The following is a 12,817-nucleotide window of genomic DNA, read 5'->3' on the forward strand; positions in this document are numbered from 1 at the left end:
AACGGGAGCATCACTGACAGATAGACACACAGGTACTGTGCTGAGAGACAGACAGAAGCATCACTGACAAACACACAGGTACTGTGCTGAGAGACAGACAGGAACATCACTGACAGACACACAGGTACTACACTGAGAGACAGACAGGAACATCACTGACAGAGACACAGGTACTACACTGAGAGACAGACAGGAGCATCACTGACATACACGCAGGTACTGTGCTGAGAGACAGACAGGTACTACACTGAGTGACAGACAGGTATATCACAGTAACACACAGGCACCACAGTTAAAGACAGACAAGTACTATGCAGAAAAAGAATATGACACATAGAGACAGGTACAATACTGCAAGAGTTTCAGTCCAGGGAGTGATCAGCAGAGTTGTACCTCTTTGTGTAGGATGTCCAGAGCCTGCTGGAGTCGAGCTTTGAAATTCACTGCTGAAAAATAAACCTGCAGCACCAGAGAGGAGAGAACATTGAACTTCCTGTTAAAGAGATTCCTAACCCAAGACCAACCCTGTCCCAGCCCTGTCCCCTGTCCTCTGTACAGAGTTTCCCTACCCAGGACCAACACTGTCCCAGCCCTGTGCCCTGTCCCCTGTCCTCTGTACAGAGTTTCCCTATCCAGGACCAACACTGCCCCAGCCCTGTCCCCTGTCCTCTGTACAGAGGTTCCCTACCCAAGACCAACACTGTCCCAGCCCTGTGCCCTGTCCTCTGTACAGAGTTTCCCTACCCAGGACCAACCCTGTCCCAGCCCTGTCCCCTGTCCTCTGTACAGAGTTTCCCTACCCAGGACCAACACTGTCCCAGCCCTGTCCCCTGTCCTCTGTACAGAGTTTCCCTACCCAGGACCAACCCTGTCCCAGCCCTGTCCCCTGTCCTCTGTACAGAGTTTCCCTACCCAGGACCAACACTGTCCCAGCCCTGTCCCCTGTCCTCTGTACAGAGTTTCCCTACCCAGGACCAACACTGTCCCAGCCCTGTCCCCTGTCTAGTGTAGGAAACAGAGAGTCGTGTCACAATCTGTACTTACAGAATCAGTGCAGAAATCACATAAGTCATTTCCTCCCACAAACATAGTTACTACTTTCCAGTCGCTCTGAAACTCAATACGCTGTGAAGACAGAGAGGGAGAATTAGGTAACAGTAATGAGACAAGTTTTTAATTCCCCATACTGACCACCAGATGGCCACACTGTGCTCCTATTCCTATGGTCCCATCAGTAAGATGCAGTTAGTTGCATTTTCTCCTGAACTATGTCAGAGCTCAGGGCTGTCCCAAACTGGGAGAGATCAGGTCCCAAGGCTGTCCCAAGACCCGGGCCACGCCAGAGTGGGAGAGCTCCGAGCTGAGACCCGTCTCGTGTCAGCTTGCTTGTTCGCTGCCGCTCTCTCCTCAGCTGCTCTTGGGCTTATCTGTGCAGCAACGGGCCCCTGCTTGGTTCACTCTCCAGCAGCAGATATTCCAGTGTACCAGCGTACAGGAGTGTGGGAGTGTACATGTGTGTGTGAGCACATCAGTGTTGGCGTCTGTGCCTGAATGAGAGCTAACTGTGCTTGAAGTCTTACCGTGTCCTGTTTCATCATGTCCACCAGAGTGCGCACTTGAGCAGGCATGTCACTGCAGAAACAGGCATGTCAAAACAGACATGGGACAAAGTGACAGACAGTAGAGGACAGAGGAGAGACTGTGGGGACTGGGAGAATACAAGACAGGGAGAGACTGGGAGACAGTAGAGGACAGGGAGAGACTGGGAGGACTGGGAGGACTGGGAGAGTACAGGACAGGGAGAGACTGGGAGACAGTAGAGGACTGGGAGAGACTGGGAGGCCTGGGAGAGTACAGGACAGGGAGAGACTGGGAGACAGGAGAGGACTGGGAGAGACTGGGAGTACTGAGAGAGATCAGAGTACTCACTCACTATTGGCCCCAGGCACTGCCTGATTGAAGAAGGCACTGGGTGAGCTGGCATCTCCAGTTCCCACTGAGAAACCAGTCAAAGAGTGGCTGAAATTCCACAGTATATCTAGACAGACACATGGACACTGACATCAGGACTGACCAGCTGAAGCACTCAACCACAGAGACTGGCACACCACCTGACTGACACACTGACACACAGAGACTGGCACACCGCCTGACTGACACACTGACACACAGAGACTGGCACACAATCTGACTGACACACTGACACACAGAGACTGGCACACCACCTGACTGACACACTGACACACAGAGACTGGCACACCACCTGACTGACACACTGACACTCAGAGACTGGCACACCGCCTGACTGACACACTGACACACAGAGACTGGCACACCACCTGACTGACACACTGACACTCAGAGACTGGCACACCGCCTGACTGACACACTGACACACAGAGACTGGCACACCACCTGACTGACACACTGAGACACAGAGACTGGCACACCGCCTGACTGACACACTGACACACAGAGACAGGCACACCGCCTGACTGACACACAGAGACTGGCACACCACCTGACTGACACACTGACACACAGAGACTGGCACACCGCCTGACTGACACACTGACACACAGAGACTGGCACACCACCTGACTGACACACTGAGACACAGAGACTGGCACACCACCTGACTGACACACTGACACACAGAGATTGGCACACCGCCTGACTGACACACAGAGACTGGCACACCACCTGACTGACACACTGACACACAGAGACTGGCACACCACCTGACTGACACACTGACACACAGAGACTGGCACACCATCTGACTGACACACTGACACACAGAGATTGGCACACCGCCTGACTGACACACTGACACACAGAGACTGGCACACCGTCTGACTGACACACTGACACACAGAGACTGGCACACCACCTGACTGACACACTGACACACAGAGACTGGCACACCACCTGACTGACACACTGACACACAGAGACTGGCACACCATCTGACTGACACACTGACACACAGAGACTGGCTCACCATCTGACTGACACACTGACACACAGAGACTGGCACACCATCTGACTGACACACTGACACTCAGAGACTGGCACACCATCAAACACACTGACACACAGAGACTGGCACACCATCTGATTAATGAAATGAAAGATTAATGAAAGAGACAGAAGTTGTCACTCACTGGGCAGTGTGGTGACAGTGTTCAGGGTCTCTTCTCCTCCAATGCTGAAACAGACAGAATAATGACACTGCTCAGGTGTGACCACATTTCCTGGTCTTACTCCTCTCTTTCCCTCTCCTCCTCCCTCTCCCCTCTCCCTATCCCTCTATCTCCCATCTCCCTCTCCTCCTCCTTCTCTCCTCTCCCTATCCCTCTTTCATCTCCCTCTCCTCCCCCCTCTGTCTCTCACCTGCCTCCTCTGGCCCCTTTCCCTCCCTCCCTGTCTCACCTCCAGGATAGACCCCTGTACTGCTTCAGGACGTCCAGTAGGTTGTTGGGTGCAGCTCCAACACCATTACCAGCCTGTGGGACAGAGACACAGTACAGACTTACAGAGAGACACACAGACACACCATACAGACTTACAGAGAGACACACAGACACACCGTACAGACTTACAGAGAGACACACAGACACACCATACAGACTTACAGAGAGACACACAGACACACAGTACAGACTTACAGAGAGATATGCTGAGAGACACACAGTACAGACGTACAGAGAGACATGCTGAGAGACACACAGACACACAATACAGACTTACAGAGAGACACACAGACACACAGTACAGACTTACAGAGAGACATGCTGAGAGACACACAGTACAGACGTACAGAGAGACATGCTGAGAGACACACAGACACACAATACAGACTTACAGAGAGACACACAGACACACAGTACAGACTTACAGAGAGACATGCTGAGAGACACACAGTACAGACTTACAGAGAGACACGCTGAGAGACACACAGTACAGACTTAAAGAGAGACATGCTGAGAGACACACAGACACACAGTACAGAGAGACACGCTGAGAGACACACAGTACAGACTTACAGAGAGACACGCTGAGAGACACACAGACATACAGGCTGACAGTTACTCACTGTAAGAGAGTCGCCTACAGCTGCTACCACCCTCACATCTCCTGGCCTCAGGGAGTGAACTGAGAGAAAAGACAGGAGAGAGACATGGAGACAGGAGAAAGTGGGACATGGAGACAGGTGAGATGGGAGAGAATGAGACATGGAGACAGGAGAGACAGGAGAGAGTGATGACAGGATCTGGTTGTGAATATTTGAAAGTAATCCATCACATTGCCCTATACGGCAGTGAAGTGTGGGGTCCCCTCACAGACCAGGAGTACACTCAATGGGACAAACACCCCACAGAAACTCTGCACATGGAGATCTGTAGAAACATCCTCTGTGTGGAGAGAAAAACTAACAATGTGTGCAGGGCCGAATTAGGCCAAAGCCATTACTAATAAACATACAGAACAGAGTAATAAAGTATTGTCTACATCTATAAAATACTGACCAAAACTCCTACTATCACAAAGCCCTGCTGAGCCAAGAGATGAGCCCAACAAAGAGCCCCCTCAGCCAGCTGGTCCTGAGGCTCATTGACACCACCCAGCCTCAGGACAGCTCAGCTAAAACACCACAAACCAACTTGCAGCACCATCTTAATCATGTTCTTTCAAGAGCTGTAGCACTGGACTTTTCCTCCATTTACTCCAAATGTATCCCTCACCCTCACACTCATTCTGTACTTTGCACACTGTCTCTCTGTCTGATGACAGTGCAAGTCGATCCTTACCTGAGGATGGGGACGTGTCAGACGGCCTGCGATCAGAACACAGCAGCTCACTGCCCATCACCTGCACAAACACAGCACACCTGCTCACTGCCATCACCTGCACAAACACAGCACACCTGTTCACTGCCCATCACCTGCACAAACATAGCACACCTGCTCACTGCCATCACCTGCACAAACACAGCACACCTGCTCACTGCCATCACCTGCACACACAGCACACCTGTTCACTGCCCATCACCTGCACAAACACAACACACCTGTTCACTGCCATCACCTGCACAAACACAGCACACCTGTTCACTGCCCATCACCTGCACAAACACAGCACACCTGTTCACTGCCATCACCTGCACAAACACAGCACACCTGTTCACTGCCATCACCTGCACAGACACAGCACACCTGTTCACTGCCCATCACCTGCACAAACACAACACACCTGTTCACTGCCATCACCTGCACAAACACAGCACATCTGTTCACTGCCCATCACCTGCACAGACACAGCACACTTGTTCACTGCCCATCACCTGCACTGACACAACACACCTCTTCGTTTCCCAACACCTGCACAGACACAGCACACCTGTTCACTGCCATCACCTGCACAGACACAGCACACCTGTTCACTGCCCATCACCTGCACAAACACAACACACCTGTTCACTGCCATCACCTGCACAAACACAGCACACCTGCTCACTGCCATCACCTGCACAGGCACAGCACACCTGCTCACTGCCCATCACCTGCACAAACACAGCACACCTGCTCACTGCCATCACCTGCACAGACACAGCACACCTGCTCACTGCCATCACCTGCACAAACACAGCACACCTGCTCACTGCCATCACCTGCACAGACTCAGCACACCTGCTCACTGCCATCACCTGCACAGACACAGCACACCTGCTCACTGCCATCACCTGCACAGACACAGCACACCTGTTCACTGCCCATCACCTGCACAAACACAACACACCTGTTCACTGCCATCACCTGCACAGACACAGCACACCTGTTCACTGCCCATCACCTGCACAGACACAGCACACTTGTTCACTGCCATCACCTGCACAGACACAGCACACCTGTTCACTGCCCATCACCTGCACAGACACAGCACACTTGTTCACTGCCCATCACCTGCACAAACACAACACACCTGTTCACTGCCATCACCTGCACAAACACAGCACACCTGTTCACTGCCCATCACCTGCACAGACACAGCACACTTGTTCACTGCCCATCACCTGCACAGACACAGCACACTTGTTCACTGCCATCACCTGCACAAACACAGCACACCTGTTCACTGCCATCACCTGCACAGACACAGCACACTTGTTCACTGCCCATCACCTGCACAAACACAGCACACCTGCTCACTGCCATCACCTGCACAAACACAGCACACCTGTTCACTGCCCATCACCTGCACAAACACAGCACACCTGCTCACTGCCATCACCTGCACAGGCACAGCACACCTGTTCACTGCCCATCACCTGCACAAACACAACACACCTGTTCACTGCCATCACCTGCACAAACACAGCACATCTGTTCACTGCCCATCACCTGCACAGACACAGCACACTTGTTCACTGCCCATCACCTGCACTGACACAACACACCTGTTCACTGCCATCACCTGCACAGACACAGCACACCTGTTCACTGCCATCACCTGCACAGACACAGCACACCTGTTCACTGCCCATCACCTGCACAGACACAGCACACCTGCTCACTGCCATCACCTGCACAGACACAGCACACCTGTTCACTGCCCATCACCTGCACAGACACAGCACACCTGTTCACTGCCCATCACCTGCACAAACACAGCACACCTGTTCACTGCCCATCACCTGCACAAACACAGCACACCTGTTCACTGCCATCACCTGCACAAACACAGCACACTTGTTCACTGCCATCACCTGCACAGACACAGCACACCTGTTCACTGCCATCACCTGCCCACAACCACACCTCCAGTTCCTGGACTGCAGTTCCCAGCAGCACCTGGGTGAGGAGATCTATTGCAAGTGTGACTGCCCTCGGAGAGATGCTTTGCGGGGGGCTGCTTCAGTGACTGGGAACCCCAGTGCTGACTGGGAACCCCAGTGCTGACTGGCATTGTGCGTGTAATCTGCCCAGGAAAGGTGAGTCATCCTGCCCAGTAGAGGGAGGGGGTGTCACTGGCCAGAGGCCCTAAAGGCTGATGGGAAAGGAAGTCTTGTCTCCAGGTCGCAGTGTGTCTGGGGAATCGAGGGACAGAGACAGACTCCACCCAGGATTTTGGGGAATATAATGTGAGAATTTGAATTTTTTTATGCTTCTGTTTGTTATTGTGTCTATGTAAAAGAAAAGAGGATTGTGTGTTGATTTTGTACAAAATAAGAAAAGAAAACAGACTTCAGTCTGTGTCTGGACTACAGCCTGGCAGGAGGGGTAGTGGGGTGCTCTTTGGTAGTGACTTGTGCTGGTCTGCAGGCACACACACCAGTGCTCAAACTGCACTCCTGCACTGTCACACAGGTCTGGAGAGACAGACTCACGGGGTCCAAGGGCTTGAGTGTAGGTGTCTGTGTCACTGTGGGAGTGGGTGTGCTAGTGTATCCTCCTGTCGGAGCTGTGGGGGTCACTGTTCTGTTGCCCTGGAGCATCAGATCTTCACGTTCTGAGTGTGTGTTCCTGTGAGTCCGGAGGTATGGCCGATCCTGAGAAACAGGTAAAAATTAGAAATGTTTAATAGCATTTATATAGCGCCTTTCTTCCAAAGGGCATTGAAGTCCGTCATGTACTGAAGGGGATGCAATTCATTCACATGGGAGACCACTGTAGCTCTATTGCTCCAGCAGTACCAGTGCACAGCAGAATACACTGTCCAGTGCTGGACACTCAGAGCTGTAGAGCAGACCAGACTCTCACTGTCCAGGGCTGGACACTCAGAGCTGTAGAGCAGCCCAGACTCTCTCACTGTCCAGTGCTGGACTCTCAGAGCTGTAGAGCAGCCCAGACTCTCACTGTCCAGGGCTGGTCTCTCAGAGCTGTAGAGCAGCCCAGACTCTCTCACTGTCCAGTGCTGGACACTCAGAGCTGTAGAGCAGCCCAGACTCTCACTGTCCAGGGCTGGTCTCTCAGAGCTGTAGAGCAGCCCAGACTCTCTCACTGTCCAGGGCTGGTCTCTCAGAGCTGTAGAGCAGCCCAGACTCTCACTGTCCAGTGCTGGACTCTCAGAGCTGTAGAGCAGCCCAGACTCTCTCACTGTCCAGGGTTGGTCTCCCAGAGCTGTAGATCAGCTCCTATTTTATGTAGCTCTATTTCCACACCTGCAGCTTGTCTGAGGAATTAAGCTTCTGAAGCAGGTGGAAAAAGAGTCTGAAAAGAGAGAGCAGGCTTCAATATTATGAACACACACCATCAGTCTCACCTCACTGGGGCACTGAACAGGGCTGATGTCATTGTCCTCTGTGGCAGGCTGCAGCTGGAAGAGACCATGTAGTTGTAATTAACTATTAACTACCAAACAGGCAAGGTGGGCACATGGACTTGGCTCAGGCTACCCAGTAATCCCTGTCTCACTCTCTCCTGAAGTCCTGTGGTCAGAGCTACTGCACACATCTGCCTGTCCTCCTCAGCCTATGCCTTGTGCCCTAGTGTAAGATGTGGTAAAAGTGTCATCATACCACTCAGTGCTGCTCTGTGTTCAAGTTCAAGATAGTGTGAACCATCAAGAGCCTGAGCATCCCATCTACCTCAATCTGATGTGTTTTGTTGACAATAGACCAGAGGTCACAAGTGGAAACCACAGGGAAGAGCATTAAAACTGCGTCAGGAGGGAGTGTGGGACAAGCTCCCCAGCCATGGTGGAGAAGCTGATACCCTGCTTTCTTTCAAGAAACAGCTGGGTGATTCATTAAAAGTTAGGCCAGGTAGGCCAAATGACCTCTTCTGATATTCGATAGTCCTTATGTTTTTATCTGACCTTCTATGATCTAATTCAATTAAATGTGATCCAATCCAATCAACTGGGATCTACTTTAATGTTCTGTGATCTAGTGCAATAATCTGCAATCTAATCAGATGTCATTTCATGTAATTAGCTTTGACCTAATCCAATCATCTGCTGTATAATGTAATTCAGACATCTGAGGTCTCATTTGATCAGTGTGATTAGATGTGATCCAACCGTATGTGAACCGTATCAGCCTTGTAATCCAATCACCTGTAATGCAGACTAACCAGCTGTTTTCTAATCAAGTTAGATTTGATCTTATCCAGTCATCTATGATCTAAAGCAGCCAGCTGTCTCTTGTCTATTCTTATCCTTTCTGGACTGTCTGTGTTTGACAGAGTCTGGCTGTTTAGAGGACAATCCTACCTATGACTGTGGGGTTTAGGGCTCTGAGCACAGTGTGGAGACAGAGCAGGAGCTCCTCCCTCCTCAAAGTCTTGCAGACAAACTGACGCTCTCTGCTGTACTGACCACACAGAGTTTTCGAGATACAGCTTCACCAGGTTACAGGCTTGAGTTCCCGAGTCGTTAAATAGACAAGCAGGTCACATGGCCTCCACTGGCTGCTACTGTCTGTGGATTCTCTTCCTTCAGTGATCTAGTATGATCCAGGTGCCCTGCCAGTGTTGCCCTGCAGGGGTCAGTGTGTAGCTCCAGTGGTCCATGCACATACTCACCAGGCTTGTCCACAGCTGCAGGACCAGGCTGTCCGACAGGGGGGCGCTGTGTCCCACAGGGGGGTCCTTCCTTCCCTGCACAGAGGAGAGGAAGCTGTGAGGCTCCTGAAGAGAAAACTGCAGAGTGTTGTGCTGGTTTGTCTCTCTTCTTGATAAAGACCTGCCTGTATGTAAATCTGCCTGCATTTATTTGACTGGCAAACATGCCCACATTTTTTGTATGTACAGAAAATAAATAATTGTAATATAAAGAAAATAAGTAATTGTAATCACTCTAAATTGCTTAGGGATGAAAGCATCTGCCTTATTAATAAATAACACCAAACCCATGGGCGACAATCTAGAATCGCAACATCCAGCATGTCCTTGGGAGGCATTTCTGTCTCCTGAACAAAACTCACATGAACATGGAAACAACTGGCAAACTCCACATAGAAGGTTCACACAGCCATGCCATTGGGCTGCGCTTTCTGACTGACCGGCAGTCTGCTGTCTGTCACTCACCAGGGTGTGAGATGGGCCTGAGGCAGTGGGAGGAGGCTGGAGTACAACAGTGAAGTCCTCTCTGTCGCTATACCAGTTGTTCTCCAGCAGGTGGTGCTCTAGAGCCTCCTGCAGACACCAGGCACACATAATTAACATTAAAAAAATAAAAAAAACATAATTAACATTTCATTCACGTTTCATTCTAGCATTGGTGTGTCTAGCTAGGTGCTTGGCTGTACATTATTGAGAAATACATCTGGTAATCCACGGTAAAATGATTTACAGTATATAGATATACTCCGACGCTATATGATTGGTGGTGGTGGAGGGGCGTCCTCATTACCTGTAAAGTGCTTTGAGTGGAGTGTCCAGAAAAGCACTATATAAGTGTAAGCAAGTATTATTATTATGTTGTTCCACTTTCATGTTGTCAAATAACTGACACCCCCTTTCTCACAACATCATCTGTGATCTGTTACTAAGCAGCCACCAACTGGTTGGGCTTAACAGAGGTGCATTAAAAGGCGACCACTTATTACAGTGCTGTACAGTATTCTATAACATTTTCACATTACAATTCACGCTAATTTACACAACTGTACAGTGTACTCTAGCATTATCACATTACAATTCACGCTAATTTACACAACTGTACAGTGTACTCTAGCATTTTCACATTACAATTCACGCTAATTTACACAACTGTACAGTGTACTCTAACATTTTCACATTACGATTCACGCTAATTTGCACAACTGTACAGTGTACTCTAGCATTTTCACATTACGATTCACGCTCATTTGCACAACTGTACAGGGTACTCTAATATTTTTGTATTATAATTCACGGTGATGTACAGTAATTAATTCTTTGTCTTGAGAAACGTGGTGGTCTGTGTTCTGTCTTTTCAGATGACTAAGCTCTCATGCAGTCTTATTACACATTAACAGGTCTGTAATCGCAAACTGGACTGAAAGGATTTTCACACCATTCGTTGGCTTTGAAAAGTTTCTTAATCGTCTCTTTTTCTGGTGTAGAGTTCATTCAGACAAGGTTTCTTTCTGTGAAGGAAGCGGGCAGATAAAAGCAGGCAGATAAAAGCAGGCAGGCAGCACACCTGTTGCTGGACTCCAGCAGCGAGCAGCTCTGGTTTAACTGGCTGAAAGAGAGAGTGACAGTCCTGGACAGCCGAGTACACATCCTGAAATATATTCTTGTACCTGTCTGTCCTTCTACACTCTGTGTGTAACAGAGGTTGCGTCCTTGTCCTGAACGTGTCGTTTCTGGTGACACAAGAGGTTGAGCCTCAGTAAATGCCCGTGTATTCCAGAGCAGAGTTGAACACTGAGTTTGTTCGGCCATCAGTTAATAAACCTCCTTCAGAACCGCAGTGAGCGGGGTTCGGGAGACCGTGCTGCTTGTTTTCGTCCATGTGCTTGCTCCCCCTGTTACATGGTGTCAGCAGAGCCCTCTTTCCAGCATGGCGCCCCCAGGAGGGTGTTTACAATCGAGCTGTGGCGCGGGAATCGCCTCAGTGCGCAGAAACACCAGGCGCAGGGCTGACTGTTTCAGGGGACCTTCTGACCTCTTGGCTGGGACCACTGAATTTTCCCTGAGAAGGGAGGAGGATGAGGGGGAGGTACAGGGACAGAGGAGATGAAGGTTACCTGCAGAGCTTTGCTCAGAACAGCCTCCTGCAGCCTGATCTCTGCTGCACTGTGGCCACTGTCACAGCCTCTGCACAGCCTGGAGGCACCGAAACACAGCAGAGTTAACAAGCTGTGACCAGCTTGTGTCACACACAGAGCACACAGGAACTGTACAGAAACACACAGAGCACACAGGAACTGTACAAACACAGCTGTGCAGTGAAACACACAGAGCATACAGGCACTGTACAGACACAGCAGTGCAGTGAAACACACAGAGCACACATGAACTGTACAAACACAGCTGTGCAGTAAACACACAGAGCACACAGGAACTGTACAGACACAGCTGTGCAGTAAACACACAGAGCACACAGGAACTGTACAGAAACACACAGAGCACACAGGAACTGTACAGACACAGCTGTGCAGTAAACACACAGGGCACACAGGAACTGTACAGAAACACACAGAGCACACAGGAACTGTACAGACACAGCTGTGCAGTGAAACACACAGAGCACACAGGAACTGTACAGACACAGCTGTGCAGTGAAACATACAGAGCACACAGGAACTGTACAGAAACACAGAGCACACATGAACTGTACAGACACAGCTGTGCAGTGAAACACACAGAGCACACAGTATATCTATACCCACCTCTGGTCCTGTCCATGGTGTCCAGATGGGTACTGTCCTGTCCATGGTACAACAGTGACCAGAGCCCGTGGGACCTGGACACACACAGACAGCAAAACTAAAAGTCCCTTAACTGCCTTTCAGCCATATTACATCCAGCAAACAGAAACTCTGTCTACCAACCAACCAATATAGCAAAGAAAACCACATGGGGATAATGGCTTTTGTATATTCTGTGGCAGGTAGGATGTTTAATTGTGTGTTAACTGCAGCTACCCTCCTAGACTGACACACACCTGGTTAGCAGTCAAAACCACATTCACAGTCAGGGCTAAAAAAATCTAAATTTAATTACCCAAACTTACAATATTGTTATTTTAAAGCAAAAAGCATAAAATGCAAAAATACTTTTTGACTGTGGACTTAGTGGGATTTGGCATCTGCTGTGATCTGAGCCTGGGGACCAGGATAGAAGCCCTGGTTAATACACAAAATGATGCATCCCAATCATCT

At 49.9% G+C, this 12,817-nt stretch overlaps 1 protein-coding gene across 1 annotated transcript in view; it reads right to left on the reverse strand.

Moving 5' to 3' along the window:
• Positions 1-12,817, reverse strand: part of plb1 (phospholipase B1) — a 44,182-nt gene that overhangs the window by 19,483 nt on the left and 11,882 nt on the right. The window contains exons 11-24 of the mRNA XM_088928258.1: positions 12,326-12,399; positions 11,681-11,759; positions 10,032-10,139; positions 9,528-9,602; positions 8,254-8,319; positions 7,391-7,552; positions 4,815-4,875; positions 4,100-4,158; positions 3,436-3,509; positions 3,168-3,211; positions 1,930-2,038; positions 1,581-1,632; positions 1,045-1,125; positions 394-459 (exon numbers count right to left, since the gene is read on the reverse strand). Of these exons, the coding sequence (XP_088784384.1) occupies positions 394-459; positions 1,045-1,125; positions 1,581-1,632; positions 1,930-2,038; positions 3,168-3,211; positions 3,436-3,509; positions 4,100-4,158; positions 4,815-4,875; positions 7,391-7,552; positions 8,254-8,319; positions 9,528-9,602; positions 10,032-10,139; positions 11,681-11,759; positions 12,326-12,399 (1,110 nt within the window). The remainder of the gene's footprint in view (positions 1-393; positions 460-1,044; positions 1,126-1,580; positions 1,633-1,929; positions 2,039-3,167; positions 3,212-3,435; positions 3,510-4,099; positions 4,159-4,814; positions 4,876-7,390; positions 7,553-8,253; positions 8,320-9,527; positions 9,603-10,031; positions 10,140-11,680; positions 11,760-12,325; positions 12,400-12,817) is intronic.

Source organism: Atractosteus spatula, chromosome 2, assembly GCF_055471065.1.
Source record: "Atractosteus spatula isolate fAtrSpa1 chromosome 2, fAtrSpa1.hap1, whole genome shotgun sequence".
NCBI classification, from domain to species: Eukaryota; Metazoa; Chordata; class Actinopteri; order Semionotiformes; family Lepisosteidae; genus Atractosteus; species Atractosteus spatula.